The sequence below is a fragment of the Dipteris shenzhenensis genome, chromosome 15 (genome assembly GCF_047967505.1).
Source record: "Dipteris shenzhenensis isolate YYH24624 ecotype China chromosome 15, Dip_SZ_1.0, whole genome shotgun sequence".
NCBI lineage: Eukaryota > Viridiplantae > Streptophyta > Polypodiopsida > Gleicheniales > Dipteridaceae > Dipteris > Dipteris shenzhenensis.
The window spans coordinates 47,294,845-47,312,071 of NC_141610.1; the positions used below are offsets into that span (position 1 = coordinate 47,294,845).

General features: G+C 44.7%; 1 protein-coding gene across 1 annotated transcript in view; it reads right to left on the reverse strand.

Annotated features, from left to right (window-relative positions):
• The window catches only part of LOC147893906 (K(+) efflux antiporter 2, chloroplastic-like), a 148,476-nt gene that overhangs the window by 76,233 nt on the left and 55,016 nt on the right, over positions 1-17,227 (reverse strand). The window contains exon 4 of the mRNA XM_087385467.1: positions 4,340-4,476. Coding sequence (XP_087241593.1) covers positions 4,340-4,476 — 137 coding nt within the window. The remainder of the gene's footprint in view (positions 1-4,339; positions 4,477-17,227) is intronic.

Sequence of the window (17,227 nt, forward strand, 5' to 3'; positions counted from 1 at the left end):
GGTTTGGCCACTTGGCTGCGAGACACTTGTCTTTGAAACCCATTTCCTCTGAAATCCCCCTTTTCTCGGGTGCTCATACTGAGTCCCTGCCTGCACAAATCCACCAGATCTGCCTCTGGCATCCTCATAGTTCAGGGCTACTGCTATAGATTCATCTAGTGTAGTCACATATTTAGCCCGAACTTCCATTTTTATTTTGTCGTTCAGTCCATAGATATAGTCTTTTAACTGAACCGAAATAGGGAGAGGGTCTGTTATTTTCATAACACATTCCCTAAATTTGTCAGTGTACTCTGCCACTGACAAGCTCCTCTGACGAAGATTTCTATAAGCATCCCAAGCTCGGGATTCTTCATCAGGTGGGAGAAAGTGTTTCTTGAATTCAGCTTTGAACCCTTCCCAGGTGGTTGGAGCAACTTGATCCTTCTGTTGCTTTATCCACCATCTGTCCGCTGCCTCAATAAACAGGTGTGTGGCCTCGCGGATTTTCTTTAGATCGGATCTAATCTCACAAATGGCGAAGGCTTCTTCCCACTTGTGCAACCAAACCTCGATCACATCAAAGCTGCGCTCGGTCATCCGACCAGCGTACTTCTCCGGTCTATAATTAGCGATATTAGGCACTTTGACCCTTGCGCGCTCTAAGGAATGTACACTGGGCTCTGGCTCTGCTGGAGCTTTGCCCTTGTCAATCCTAGACGGTCTAGCCGACAAGGCTTGCACCATCTCCCTAATCTCATTTTGACCAGCATTCACCTGAAGCTGCTGGTTCATAATCTGCTGTAAAGCATCCTCTAATATTGAAATCCTACCAATCAATGTAGGTGCTGCGTGATGTGACATCTGTTGTGTAGATTGAGCTCTAGACTCGCTAGGATTCACCCTTGAACTCTGCCCTTCTGCTTCCATTTCGTTGAAAGGGAAAAAAAAAAAATTTTTAATTTTTTTTTCTTTTATTCTTTTCTCACTCTTACTTTTCTGCTTTTTTTTAAATAATATAAACTGCAAACAAAAAACTGGAAAGCGATATAAAAACTGTGCTCCCTGGGATTCTTCGGACTCGATGTGCTCTCTCGAATTCCGCAACGGCTGTCTCCCCAATTCTGCAAGCAGCCTTTGATCTCTTGTAGACCAGCCCCACACGAGCTCAAACAAGAGAAGCCCAGGAAGAAGACAGCAGGCAGGTCGAAGAGGTATACTCGAACAGAAGTCACACCACCAATATAGCACAAGTGCAGGGGCAGCAACAGAACGGAGCACGCGGTAGGCCAAACGAAAACGGAAGGCGCACAGGCAGGGGAAAACAAGGTAGTCCGGGTCGCTGCTCACAGCCTGATGAAGATACAAGGCCACAATTGTACTTTCATACACCGGCTATCAAACTCTGTACTGAACGCATCAACACCCACTTTCGTTTTAAATCAGGATCAATCAACGATTTACTCCAACGAGTAACTGGTTCATTCGATGAACAGGCTGTAACTTCCTTCCCATACCGACCGTCAAACAGATTTATGCCCACACGACCCTCTGCTAACCGTCGTCAACTTTTATAAAACTCAATTTCTCCACAAAAACTAATCACTTGTCAGCGACGACCATGTACACGTATGATTCTTCTTTGACTGGCTTTGAACAATTATTATTCTTCAACTGATAATCGCCTTTCGCGACTAATTCCCAGCCCGTATATCTCAATCGACGCGTCTCGATCAGCCCACTGTCACGAACAAAAAAAACTATTCACCGCCTGTTCGTTATGTGACTTCCCCTTCACGCCTTACAGAAAGCCGCAGTTCATCCCCTTGAGCAACCAAAGGGTCACGGCATAATCTCAATTAACGACCTGGCCCATTTCATGCATATTGCCGACACCAGTAGAAATCACGTATGTGCGCAGCCTGCAAAGTTTTCCAAATCGCTTTATCCAGGACTGCCCCAAATCGCTCTGCCTTTCTGGCTCTGATACCAAGTGTTAACAAATTTCTCCTTTGCTTTAATCTGCAGTTCCTGACTAGTATTGAACCTGCGCACTAACTTATCACGTTCACGGGCGATGGCAATATTTCGATCCTCCCAGCCAACTCTCAAGGGCATGATACGTATTTCTTTATTCCTTCATCAACATCACTACGTATTTCCTTCATGTTTATCCTTGAGACCCACATCTCCCTAGATAGTTCCTGGCCACATGTCTACATTTTAGGCCCTTACTTAGATGCATCCTTTTTCACCCCTCTCTTGGAGTTCCTTTAAAACAAATTGCCCCTTGGCAATTTTCACATTTAGATGCACCTAGGCCCAAGCCCTATTAGAACTATCTAGTCAATGCCATTACGCCCTCACCTAGGACCTTGGCAGTTACTTCTCTTGACCATTTAATTACGCACATTAATTATTACAAAAGTTGGTCACCTTAGAGAAAATGCCCACCGATCTATCCGAGGTCATGCTATCTCGGCTAGAGCATAACAGTGTGGGGTGCAGGCTTCTATATTGGACCTCAATCAAACTCTCTCTAGCAAGCAAGGCCCTGGTGGTTAGTCGTGTTCTCTTGGCAACAGCGTGGTACACAGCATCATGCTGGAGCTTCCACAGGTGCTGCAAGGACAGCTCAGGCGCCTAGTGTGAAATTCCTTGTGGGTAGGATCAGATCGTATAAGGTACAGTAGCACCACGATTGCTTGGCAAACGATGATTAGACCACAGTCACAATGAGGGGGGGAAGCACACAAATAATGAAGATTGATGCAGTTACCCCTGAGGCTTGGTGGGAAGGATTGTGCAGCCCTTCGGCCCCCCATCACTGGTTCGGATAGTTCTTGAGGACCAGGGTGCCTCTCAGGATTCAATTTGTGTGGCAAGCCCTTGGTTTCTTCCGGTGCCGACTTTATAGAGCAAGGCTTGGGGACCTTCTCCAGCCAGACACTGTGAGACATTTGAAGGCGGATAGGATACTGGATTCGAATCAAGTGGCAAAGGATCACAGTGATAGACCAGCTACGCAAGAACTCGACAATTGAGCCAGTTTCAATTTTATATGGGCAAGAGGCCGCGATGTAGAACATTTGGTTATGGGACAGCTGGCCTCTTAGAAAGATTCAGTGGGATACAAGGGAGTAGTTTTGGCCAATTCGCATAGGGCATTCAAACATAGTTGAGGAGGTGCCCTTTTTATCTTACACCACTAGGATTGGGCAGCAACTACCATTGGAGGTGTCAGCGTTGTTCCCCTTAGTCGAGCAGCGCCATTGGTTGGAGGAGCAAGTTCCCTTGGAGGTGATCTCCCCATTTTTCATCATGACTATGGACCTGCCTCAAGCCCCATAAGAACTCTTACTGCTTCGAGATGGTGGCCCACAGAGGCTTGCCCATTGACCCGTGGGTAAAGCAGATGAGGGTGGATAGTAGATGCCTTCGTTGTGCAGACCGAGCCCTAGAGACGATTCCGCATTGTCTTTGGGGCTGCCCGTCAGCATAGAGGATATTGTTGGAAGCACTCTACATTGTGGCCAGCACACTAAGGATGCAATGCAACTTCACTTGAGGGATGGTTGCATGGCTATAAGAGGGAGGACACGCCTTCTCCATCGACCCAGCCTCCCCAACATACAGAATTCAGGACTAACAAGTTCTCATGATAGAGGCACTCAAGGCAACCCGTTCTCCTTTGCCAGAGGACAATTTTTGGAAGACTGTGTCCAGCATCATTGCTTGGAACATCTAGGGTGCCCGCTGCAGTTCTGTGATGGGTGGGCAATAGGTTCCCCAGCAGCCACCCTTGTCACCATCTGGCAGGATATCATTAACACCATGCACGCCATATGGGAGCACGTGACTCCAGGTTCTAGAGTGTCTGCTGAAAGCCGAGAGCGTTTCTGCAAGGCTTGGCCTGCATGTATCTTCTATATCATCACCGCGAGAAGTATTTGCTACTTGTATACACCTTCTACTTGGCTGCTAGCCTCTGTTCTAGAGATTCCGTAGGCAGTGAGCTGGGTTCTCCAAAAACGGGTTGGTTTTTCTAGCAGGTGGGTGTTTTTCTTCCTTTCCCCATGATCAGCGCCCTGTGGACTGCTGATTTGTATGGTTGATTCTCATGTTCTAATAGAAGTTCCTTTTCTCTTGGGAAAAAAAAAGAATTGGCAAGGCAGAGTGTAAATATCTGCTCAGAGACCCCATGAAGAAATAATCACAGAGAGGTAAAAAACATGGAGCTACACAGAAGCACTGAAACGTACGCCACAGTTCCTACGACTAGTAAGTAAGCAAATTGCTAGACCATGAATTAGAGGTTTCAGACATTTGGGATAAGCAGAACAATCACAACCATGCTCACCTCAAGACCAATATTGAAGAGAAGGAACACCACTCCAAACTCAGCAATTGATTTCGTTCCATGCACATGTCGTATAATTGATAAAGCATACGGTCCAATCAATACGCCAGCTGCCAGGTACCCTAGCACAGGACTACCTACATAGAGCCAGCACGCATTAGTAAAAAATGCCTGTAATCATGAACACAACTGTTGTCAATCTGTACATGCATTGAGATTACTTAAAGATGGCTTTAAATTCATTTACAAAAAGTAGAAAAAACAGAGCCGTTTGTACATTACCTTCTGAATGAGCCAAAATGCTTTAAAGACACACGACTTTACATTTTTAACAGGTATGCTGCAAGGACAGATGTGGGTGATCCCTAGTAAAGGTAGAGATCAACATGAAGCATCCTGTGAATAAACCTAATCAGCATGTATAAAGAAAGAAATGGAAATTGATAAGTGGAACAAAGTCTGTTCGGAAAAATGGTGACAAAACTAAACATGCAGCTCTAAGCCTCTCACGCAATCCGGGTTCTCTGGAAAGAGGCTGTTTTCTGACAGCCAGTTTTCTCCTTTGCCCTTTCAGCAACTTTCGGATTGCTGATTTCTATGGTTGGTTTCTCAAGCATTGATAGAGAGTTCTTTACTCGGGGGGGAGAGGGAAGCGGGGATTGTCAAACAATGAACCTTGACACATGAAATTAGTTGATTTCTCAGCTTGTAACACCAACTGAATACCAGCTGGAAATATCGGATAATAGAGAGACACCATAGTTAAATAGAGGAAAGTAAAAAGACCTTGCTGAAGCCCTTTCATAAGACTTGTCAGGCATGAAAATTCAGGATTTGATATAAGAGGTTAGAGTCAAGGTCTGATAAATCTCGAGGGCACACATCCAACCCCAGTTAAAACTACAGCAACAACTTTGAAAGATTGAAGTCAGCTAGAAATTACTAGAGCCACTATAGTCCGTCATCAACACAGGATCACAGAGTCACCAAGACTACTGGGCAGCCCGACAATCCCCCCCAATAATCCAGAATGGTTGTAGGAATCTAAAACTGGATACTTGAAGATTACATCATCATGCATCATGAATCACGCATTAAAGAAACAAGTTATCCTATTACCAAGGAGATCCTTGGACAAGAAAAATTATCCTTTGATGAATATGTCTGCTACATTGACCATGGTAGAACAATAGATCATCTAGACTTGCTCATTTTCCAGATCAAGTGACTCATGATATCAATGTGCTTAGTCCTATAATGATCGACATGATTCATGGCAAAAAGCAATGCATGATTGATTGACGCAACCAGTAGGGACTGCCTATTGTGCTATGCCACAATCATGACGTGAAGTTTGAGGCCCAATTGCTTCACATACTCTGCATTCATGGTTGATTCAAAGCTCACACTTATGGGAAGAAGCCATTCATAGTGTTCCGTGCCTTTTGGAACTCACCTAATCGTAAGGTGCTTCCATCAAGAACCAAAAACCCTACACACTTACCTGATGCCGCTGCAACTCCTTCCGCATGGTTTTCAATGTCTTCTTCTATGCCTCAAACCTCTCTCAGCCCTCTCACATCTCTTTTTACCACCTCACCTCCTCTCAACCCCATGGCCTCTTGAACATCTCTCAACCCCTTGCCCTCTTTAAGCCCTCTCTAACCTTGTGCCCTCTCTTATCCTTCTCTCAATTTCTCAGTCCCCCTTTTCATTTCCCTTTCAGTCCCTCCCTCCATTCTCAGCCTCCCGTTATTATAAGATTCTCTCATGATTTACGCTTCACCTGTTCTTTGACCAAGCTTCTTGGGTTACATGTTTTCCACTTCTTTAGTGGGACACCTACTACACACATCAGCAGCTGCAAATATTGTTTCTGCGCAAAACATGTTTGGCATTCCCATGCCTTTGAGTATAAACACCGCTTCCTCAACAAGGTGCATGTGCTTCCTCTCTACCACATCATTCAACTAAGGATAACCAAGCCATACACCTCCTGCCTTCAGATCTAGCACTAACACTCTTATCTCAGTTCTTTGGCTCTGGTACAATGTTAAAAATAATCAAAAAAGGACTTGCTCAATGCAGAACCTACACAGCAGAAGACCTGTAACTAGTAGAAAACTTAAGATATCCCACTAAAGGAAAACTTTTAATAATCAAAAAAGGACTTGCTCAATGCAGAACCTGCACAGCAGAAGACCTGTGACTAGTGGAAAACTTCTGATATCCCACTTCAAGTAACAGATATGCACATGTACATCTCACAAGAATACTCAAATCTAGATGTTCTACAGATCTCTTCCCAAAGAGTGGATGGTGCAGCCCGCACACACACACACACACACACACACACACACACACACACACAGATTTTATGAAAAGTATTTGGAAGACTAAAGGGTCTAGACTCTATGAGACTAAAAGAGACTGACACAATGAGCTGGGGGGTGGAGCCACTAAGAGTGCATCAACACCCATGAAGAATATAGAAGAAAAGCCATAATTATGATCATAACGGCATCAATACATAGGCAGAAAACTCTTCGAGCTCATGGAGAGGATGGAAGCTGGCGAGCCCGCTATGACCTCCTAGCTATAGCTCTTTGGTGGCTCGTCTAGGAGCAGTGAAAATGTCTCGGATCCACGTATGTCGGGCTGTCTTAGGCTGTGGTGGCAGAGGGGGACGTGGTCTCCTCGATCTTAATCACAGAAAGAGAGAGAGAGAGAGAGAGAGAGATTAACTCCCACGGGAGTCCTCACGGGCCTATGGGACAAAATACACAAAAGCGAACTCATACAAGCCTTAGTGGGCTGAAGCAAAGGGTACGCTAGGACCCTTGCTGAGTACTAATCTATGCTAACAAAATCATAATCATAGAAATAGTCAACTACAACTGCACAGTGGGCCAAATCAATCAAACAATCTATCCAAGCGCTAGGACTAAGAAACAGGATCAGAATTCAAAGCCTGGTACAATGATGGCTCTCTGGTGGGCTGCAAAGATGTCTCGTATATATGTCTGTCGAGCTGTCTCGCGCTGCAGTGGGGACGCGGTCTCCTCGCTCTCTAGACTCTCTGGGCTATGTCTAGAGTAACCCCTCGTCTCTGTCGGTCTCCCCTGAGGAAAGCTATGATAGATCGGACCTCAATAGAGTGTACGCCGGAGCTCTCTATCGCGCATGTGGTCTCTGCACCCCTCTTTCAGTGGTACTGTGCCGGCTGCTCATACATACTGCTCTCATATCAGCTAGCTCCTCCTCCTCCACTCCACTGTGTCCGAGGGCTGACTCAAATGTATAGAGGTCTGTGACGCGTCGTTGTGCCCGGTCATCCTCTATGTCCTGTGGTGTTCTAACCATCCCCTGCTGCTCTCTGATCTATCGCAGAAGCGTCTCCCTGTGTCGATGCATCTCCATCAAATAAAACCCGATACGAACCTAGTCATGGAAATGGATCAATTGTGACAAAGGACCGAAGCAGTAATCTGGGAGAGTTCTACCACAGAAGGTGCAACAAAAAGAGTCTGAGCCTGGTGCCCAATGGTACAGATTTGACAAGTTTTTATACTTGGATATGGTATCTGTATGAAACTGTTTGTGTACATCTGTGTTTATTCTCTCTTTCTCGAAAGTGTTCTCTCTATACATACAAGCACAGGGACTGAGTTGGCATTTGAAGTTTTTGTAGTGAGATCTCAAGACATCATTTTATTCGTCTGCGTAGCAGTCCCAAATATTCATGTTGGGTTTTGAAGAACTCACTTTTCTCAATGTTGATATAGAAAGAGTTGGCGGGGAGAACTTCAAAAACTTGGTGAAGATGTTTGTGCTCATTTAAGGATCTGTTGAAGACGAGGATGTCATCTAGGTAAACGATGACGAACTTGTCTAGGAAAGGCTTGAAGATATCGTTCATTAGTGTCATGCATGTGGTCGGGGCATTGTTTAACCCAAAAGGCATCACCAAACATTCATACTATCCATACTTTGTTCAAAAGGCTGTCTTGTACTCATCGCCTTCTCGAATGCGGATTTGATGATAACCCAAGCGAAAATCAATCGTTAAAAAGTGTGTTGCGTGCAAAAGTTGATCGAAGAGGTCATCGATTCAAGGCAATGGATAAGTGTTTTTATGGTGAGCTTGTTGAGGGCTTGGCAGTCAATGCAGAGGCACATGGACTTATTCTTCTTTTCCACAAGTAGTACAGAAGATCCGAAAGAACTACGACTATGACCTTTGTAAACCCAATAAGGAGGTTTCTAAGGTGCATTACTTCTTAAAATAAGTTGGATTGGATGATCCACTTGTTGTGGAGGTGGTAATTGCTTTGGCAATTCCCGTGGAAAAATATCCAAGTAAGGCTAAAAAAGCTTGGTTGAGGTAGCCAGGAGGATCCTTTGTCGAAGTCTCCTCAACTGCCGTAACCAGCAGAAGTGCAATCTTAACTTGACGTTTGTGGACCCACTTCTTAACTTGTAACGCAGAGGCAACTAGTGTTGAAGGAGCATCCCTGGAACCAATAACTTTTGCCACTGGATTGTATGGCTGTGAAGATTAATTGAAGGAACATATTCGTAGAGCCACTATTGTCCAAAAATGACATCGTACACTGATTATGATTTTGCTAACATAGATTAGTACTCAGCAAGGGCCCTAGCGGGCCCTTTGCTCCAGCCCACTGAGGCTTATATGAGTCTACTTTTTTGCACACTTTGTCCCATAGGCTCGTGGCTCTCGCCCGATTGGAGAGACAGTGTTCCAAGCACACTTTCACGATCCACCGACGAAGTGTTGGCTTTTCGATACGCTATTAAGACCGGCTGCAATGTATGCAGCACCCTTCTGGGGATGTGATCTACCGATAGCAGTGTGGAAGAGATTTGAGCGGCTACAGGTGACCATTTTATCTAGGATGATTTGGAGCAAGCCCACAATCCCGCATGAGATAGTAAAGGCAGAGTTCGCCATGACACCACTACAGATTGATGCCATCTTTCAGACAGTGACTTTCATCCATAGAGTTTGGGACTTACCTCATTGGAGACTACCAAGGCTGGCTCTGGAGTCATGCAGACGACTAGCTAAGGGTGGAAAGACACATGGTATGCACGTGTATCCACATGGTATGCAAGACACGGGGTTTAGATGGACATGCTCCCCCCCTTTCAATATAGTTTGGATGCACCCCCTGAGTCGATCGCACGAGATGAGATTAGCCGTATCATACGCGAGATCAGGAGCTCCCCACCAAGACACAATTTTATAGTGACCATTTCCTAAATGTCTCAGAGGAGGGATTCATCATCAGACCCATATATCTGGAGGATAGAAGAGTCAAACATGCACTGAGGATCGCCATTGGCATGCCATCAGCGGAGGATTGAGACAGGGAGAGCAACACATATACCTAGAGAGAAGCGGACCTGCACACTATGCACACTGGAAGTGGTTGAGACAAAGGAACACTTTCTTTGCACCTACCCAAACTACTACGAGATCCGAGGATGATACTACTGTCTCTATCAGGATGGGAGTGGCTTCAGCCCACTATCACGATTGATCCATTTCCATGACCAGGTCTGCATTGGGCTCTATCTGCTTGAGATGCGCCGACACAAGGAGACCCTACTACGACATATCAGAGAGCAGGAGGAGGCGATCACACCACAGGATGCAACTAACCACACACAGCAACAAGTCACAATTTTTTATGCATTCAAGTCGGCTCCAGAACACAGTGGGGTAGAGGAGGAGGAGCTAGTTGCTTTGCAGGTAGTCTAGATTACTGAGAGAGGATTGCAGAGGCCATTCACAACACGGAGAGCGCCCAGAGCACACTCGATTGAGGTTCGCCCTATCACAACTTTCCTCAGAGGGGACCGCTCGAGACGAGGGGTCACTCTGTACATAGCTCAACGGGTCCAAAGATGGAGGAGACCACGCCCCCCTCCAACACCACAAGCATGAGACAGCCAGACGGACTCAAATTCGAGACATTTTCACCGCTGATAGACGAGCCACCACAATACCAAGTTTCGGTTTCTAAGTTTCTAGTTCCAGTTCTAGTTCTTAGCCTGCTCCAGACAATAAATAGCACATGATATGATATGATATGATATATTTTTGTACTTGATTTTGCTTGAGCCATTGAACTCTTTTTATTTTAGCCATGGTTGCATCCGTACGTGTACTTTTCGACCGTATGTACGCACGTCCGTACGGCTTTCCGTACTTTTTTTGAGGAGGGGGGGGAGGTTGGTTGGTGGTGGTTGTTGCGGGGTTTTGTTTTTTGGGTGTGGTTTGGTTTTTTTGTTGTGTGCGTGCGGGGGGGGCCTGGGGGGGTTGTTTTGTTTGGGAGGGGGGATCGATTTTGTGCCTAGCCAAAACCTTGGAAAACACTTTTTTAGCACTATTCTAATCCATACGTTGCTAATCCGTACTCCGTACACTATTGGCCAACTTTGGCTGTGGTTGGCCTCAAGGATGGTCTCAAGGAGGAGAAGGATGAGGAGGAGGAGAATGGCACTGATGCAGATGATGATGAGGATGAGGATGAGCAAGAGAATGAGGATGAAAAATGAGGATGAAGATGCTGCAGCTTGAGGCTTGAGCCTCATCGTTAATCGTGATACATTTCAATTTTCCTACTTCCAAGTTTCTACTACCTACTACCTTTGATCATGATGTTTGGTGTTGTAAAGAACTATTTCTATTTCCCCTCTCTTGAAGATCATGGGAGTAGCACCATTAATCACCTCCCAGCCAAATCTCACTCAGGCTAACAAGCAGACAGAGATCTACGTTCAATTTTTTTTCACGTGAATCATCTTCTTCTCTTCTCTCACTAGCCTCAGCAAGCCCCAATTTCCTAGATAGATCTAGATGCCACATGTCATCACTATAGGGCCTTCCTAATGCAACATTTCACCCCTCTCTTGGGATACATTAAATTCCTTGCCCCTAGGCACATCTTTGCACTAGGCCCTTGGTCTTAGATCTACCTAGTTTGGTGCTATCAGCCCTCACCTAGGACCTTGACATTATATCCCTCCCGATCATTTACATGAAGCGCAAACACATATATTACAGAGATAGATCCTTTAAGGGAAATGTCGCTAGTCTGGTGCTATTAGCCCTCACCTAGGACCTTGACATTATATCCCTCCCGATCATTTACATGAAGCGCAAACACATATATTACAGAGATAGATCCTTTAAGGGAAATGTCGACTGATTCTTCCGAGGTCATGCTACCTCGGCTAGAGCGTAACATTCCTTCTCTCTTCACAGATCAGCGTCCTCGATGATAAAATCTGGGAACACTCTCCGCAACTGATATACGGATTCCCATGTAGCTTCGGATAGAGGCTGACCATGCCATGCAACCAACACCGTGGGTATCTTCCGATTTCGTATTTGCATTGTTCCTCAGTCCAAGACTCTTGTTGGTTTGCGCCTTGCAATATCCTCTATCTCCTGAAACAAAACCACACCTTCGATTAGTGAGTCACCTGTATGTAAAAATTTCTTTAAGCGTGAAACATGAAAAACCGGGTGCACCTTACACCCCTGTGGCAATTCTAATTTATAGGCTACACTGCCTATTCTCTTTAGAATTAACCACGGCCCACAGTATCGAGGTGATAACTTAGCACACTCTCCTAAAGTCAACGACTTCGAGTGCGAAGGAACCCTGAGAAAAACTTTTTCTCCTTCCTTAAATACTCTTATAGACCGGTTTTCATCCGCATACACCTTGGCTCTATCCATAGCCTGGCGAATATTAGCTCTCGCAAGTGCTAGCATCTCCCGCATCTGAACTACAAAGTTCGCGGCACTAGGCACTTTCTGAGGTACTCCAACTATAGTTGGATTGGCTGGTCTATAACCATAGTTCAGTTCAAACGGACTGAACCCGGTAGAGGAATGTTTCCTATCATTGTAGGCAAACTCCAACAATGGCAACCACTTGTCCCACGTATGTTGCCTCAATGACACATATGCTCTTAGCATATCCTCTAAAGTCTGGTTGACTCTCTCCGTCTGACCATCTGTCTCAGGATGATCCCCACTACTCATTCCCAACTCAGTCCTTAGTGTCTCAAATACCGCTGTCCAAAAATGACCGGTAAATCTGACATCTCTGTCTGACACTATGGATCTAGGCAATCCATGTAGACGAAATATATGTCTAATGAACAGATCCGCCACTTGCGGGGCACTAACAGACTCTCTAGTCGGAATGAAGTGAGCCATCTTGGTTAGACGATCAACCACCACAAGGATAGAATCATACCCACCTTGTGTTGTAGGCAGCCCTACAATAAAGTCCATGGAAATGCTCTCCCACTTACTTAGTGGTATTTCCAAGGGCTGTAAAAGTCCGGGTAGCTTCACCCGCTCGGCCTTGCTTACCTGACACGAGAAACACCGTGTCACATATTCATGAATATGCTTTTTCATCTTTGGCCAATAGAAATCTCGCTTCACGAGATCATATGTCTTCTCGACTCCTGGATGTCCCGTACATGGGCTATCATGGCACTGTCGAATGACTCTCTGCCTGAGATCATTCTGACTAGGTACTACAACCTTGCCATTTCTAACTAGCATACCATCCCTTATGGTATATCTTGCATAAGTTTGGCCTTTTCTGGATGCCAGGTCATCCTTTTCATTTTCCCCGGGTTTTAACACATGAGCTTTAGGCCACAAGCTCTGGACAAACTCGTCCACTCTTTGAGTTTCTCTTATCTCGGTCATTAGAGCACTCTCTAATACCGTGAAACTCAGGTTGTGCATAATGCGAGACAACGCATCAGCAACCTTATTGTCTTTTCCTCTTCGGTACCGAATCGTTAGATTAAACTCCTGCATGAGCTCTGCCCACCTAGCTTGGCGGCCCCTCAAGTCAGGCTATTTACAAAAATGTTTCAGAGTATCATGATCCACATCCACATAAAACTCTGAACCATACAAGTAATGCCTCCATGTTTTCAAAGCATGGATAACAGCATACAACTCCAATTCATGAGTTGGCCAATTCCTTTGAGAGGGAGAAAGCTTCTTGCTTTCAAAGGCTACTGGCCTTCCCTCTTGAAGGAGAACTGCTCCTACCGCAATGCCACTTGCATCGGTTTCTAGGAACAACGGTTTCTGGGGATCAACTATTTTTTAACACCGGTCCTATGACCACAGCTTGTTTTATGGTGTTAAAACTTTCTTGTTGATTCTGTCCCCAAATAAAAGGTACTTTATCTGAGGTCAGATCAGTCAATGGCGATACTATTCCGGAATATCCTTTGATATGCCTTCTATAAAACTGGACAAATCCCAAGAATGATCGCAACGCGGTCAGACTCTGAGGGATTGGCCAAGTTAGTATCGCAGCCACTTTGTTCGGATCCATTTCTACCCCCTGTGGAGTAATTATGAACCCTAAATATTCAAGCCTAACCATACATAGTATAGTTTTCTTCTTATTCACATAAAGACTGGCTTTCCTCAAATTACTAAACACTATTCTTAAGTGTTCACAATGCTCGGTAACACTTTTACTGAATATCAAGATATCGTCAATAAAATGTACTACGAAGTTTCCGATATACGGACGTAGTAAATCGTTCATAAGCATGACAAAGGTCGCTGGAGCATTGGTGAGTCCAAAGGGCATTACCAAAAACTCATAATGACCAAACCTGCTTCTGAAAGCGGTTTTATGCACATCCTCGGCTCTAATCCGGATCTGATTATAGCCATACTTAAGATCTATCTTGCTGAAAATCACGGCTCCATGTAATGCATCTAGCAAATCATCAATCCGAGCCATCGGATACCTGTGCTTAATAGTGATATTATTCAATGCTCTGTAATCTATACAGAGGCGAAACGTATCATCTTTTTTTCTTTAATATCACTGGCGAAGCAAAAGGTGAGAAACTTGGTTGAATCCACCCCAACTTGAGGTATTCTTCCAATTGTCTACGCACCTCCGCATCTTCAGTAAAACTCATTCTATAGCGAGGTCTATTTACAGGTTCTGCCCCCGAGATCAGTTCAATCTTATGTTGAACTTTCCGCTCTGGAGGTAACCCATAAGGTAGTTCATCCCTAAAACATTCAGAGAACTCCTCTGTTATAAGATTAGCCAGCTTGGCCATCTCACCACTTTGCGTAACATCAGTGCTAGCCGAAGAATCACCAACCGGCCTACCGATGCTGTGCAAAGGAATAAAAACTCTACTTGAGCTTTTCTGATTTTCCATCACGGAAACCAACGGTCCCTGAGGTATATCTTTTTCACCTCGTAAGACATGAAGCACATCATTCATCTTGAATTGATATACGTGCTTTTTCCAATCAATGGCTGGATTCTTCCTAGAATGCCATGCCATACCCAGGGCTATATCTGCATGAGCAAGCTTAGTCATTTCAAAATCCAACTTCTCAGCATAGTCCTGAATTCGAAGCTCCAACTGGGTAACCCTTTGGTCCCATACTTCAGTTCAACTTCCATCTGCCATTCTGACGGTATACGCATAGTCAGATGGACTTGTCTTTAATTTCAGCCTCTTCACGAGCTTGGAGTTAATCACATTGTGAGTTGACACCGAGTCAAACAACACAATGACATCATGACTGGCCACTTGCCCTTTCATTTTAATTAACTCCGTATCATTAAAGGCCGTATACCCCGTTGCTGCGGGCTTAAATAGGATGTTATCAGGTGCACTCGTCACTAACTTAGCAACAGATACACATAACAAACAAGGTACTAACCTCTGAGAAGGTCCCGCCAGTTGCATCTGCATATGTTCCGCATTGGGACTCTCCTGCATTTCCACTTCGCATTCAAATATTATCATATTAGCCGTGCGACGGTCTTTATTCAGTGGACAATCCTTCCACTGATGTCGCTGAAGGCAACCGAAGCACAATCCTTCTTTTCTAGCTTTCTCTTTTTGTTCAGGGGTCAACGAGGACTTTGACCAAGCCCGGGCTGCCATTAGAGTTATTTTCCTTTTCACCCCAACGGTGGTACTTGTTTTTACTAGTCCCTCAACCGGCTTCACCTGCTTCTATTCCAAAGTGTCTTGTACCTCTGATGTATCTCAAGACTCTTTTAGCTGCATTCCAGTGAGACTGTTTTAGATTTGCCATAAACTGTGCTAGTGAGCTTACTACATAACAAATATCTAGCTGCATGATAGTCAGATATATAAGAGATCCGATGAGCTGCCTGTAGTACCTATCATTGACTGTAGGCTTTTTTGAATCTTTAGTAAGTTTCAAACTCTATTCCATGGGAGTGCTACAATCTTGCAATTTGCCATATGAAACTTTCAGAATACTATCAACATACTTGAGCATGTGCTATCTGAATCTCTCCAGAACTCAATTCCAAGACAATAGTGCATAAGTCCAAGATCTTTCATGTCAAACTCTACAGGTAAGTCTTGTTTTAGTTTTTTTGGCCACTTGGCTGCGAGACACTTGTCTTTGAAATCAATTTCCTCTGAACTCCCCCTTTTTTCGAGTACTCATACTGAGTCTCTGCCTGCACAAATCCACCAGATCTGCCCCTAGCATCCTCATAGTTCAGGGCTACTGCAATAGATTCATCTAATGTAGTCACATATTTAGCCCGAACTTCCATTTTGATTTTGTCGTTCAATCCATAAATATAGTCTTTTAATTGAACCGACATAGGGAGAGGGTCTGTTATTTTCATGACACATTCCCTGAATTTGTCGGTGTACTCTGCCACCGACAGACTCCTCTGACGAAGATTTCTATAAGCATCCCAAGCTCGGGACTCTTCATCAGGTGGGAGAAAGTGTTTCTTAAATTCAGCTTTAAACCCTTCCCAGGTGGTTGGAGCAACTTGATCCTTCTGTCGCTATATCCACCATCTATCCGCTGCCTCAATAAACAGGTGTGTGGCCTCACGGATTTTCTTTAGATCGGATCTAATTTCACAAATGGCGAAGGCTTCTTCCCACTTGTGTAACCAAACCTCGATCACATCAGAGCTGCGCTCGATCATCCGACCAGCGTACTTCTCCGGTCCGGTCTATAATTAGCGATATTGGGCACTTTGACCCTTGCGCGCTCTAATGAATGTATACTGGGCTCTGGCTCTGCTGGAGCTTTACCCTTATCAATTCTCGACGGTCTAGCCGACAAGGCTTGTACCATCTCCCTTATCTCATTCTGACCAGCATTCACTTGAAGCTGCTGGTTCATAATCTGCTGTAAAGCATCTTCTAATATCGAAATTCTACCGATCAAAGTAGGTGCAGCATGATGTGACATTTGTTGTGTAGACCGTACTCTAGACTCACTAGGATTCACCCTAGAATTCTGCCCTTCTGCCTCCATAGGTTCACAATGGAAAATGGTTTTTTTTTTTTTAAGTCTTTTCTAAAACCCAAATAAAAGATATATATATACTCTTCTTTTCTGTTCTGCTTTCTTGGTTTGTTTTCTTCTTTCTCCTGCACACTAAACCCCCAAAATATACGATACTTTGAACGTTCCTTTTCGCAGTGTAGGAATAAGAGGACTATATATATAAAACTGTATCGAAAAAAGGTGCTTCCTGATTTCTCCTCGTTAAAGATACCAACGCCCGATGTAGCTCCGATGCAAACACAGCGCTAGCTAGCGGAATATCCTTCTCTTATTTCGTTGAGTATTTCGAACCACATGGTCTCCCGCCTTTGAACTGTTGCTGTCTGTCGTCACGGCAACCCTCTAGTTCCAACCGCAATTCAGAAGCCCCATCTAATTTTCTTTCCCGTCAACCGTCGAACCACCACGCTATCCCAAGCTCAACAGTTCGTTAATTTAAGTCCTTCGTAGACCACGGGTAGTCAACCTGC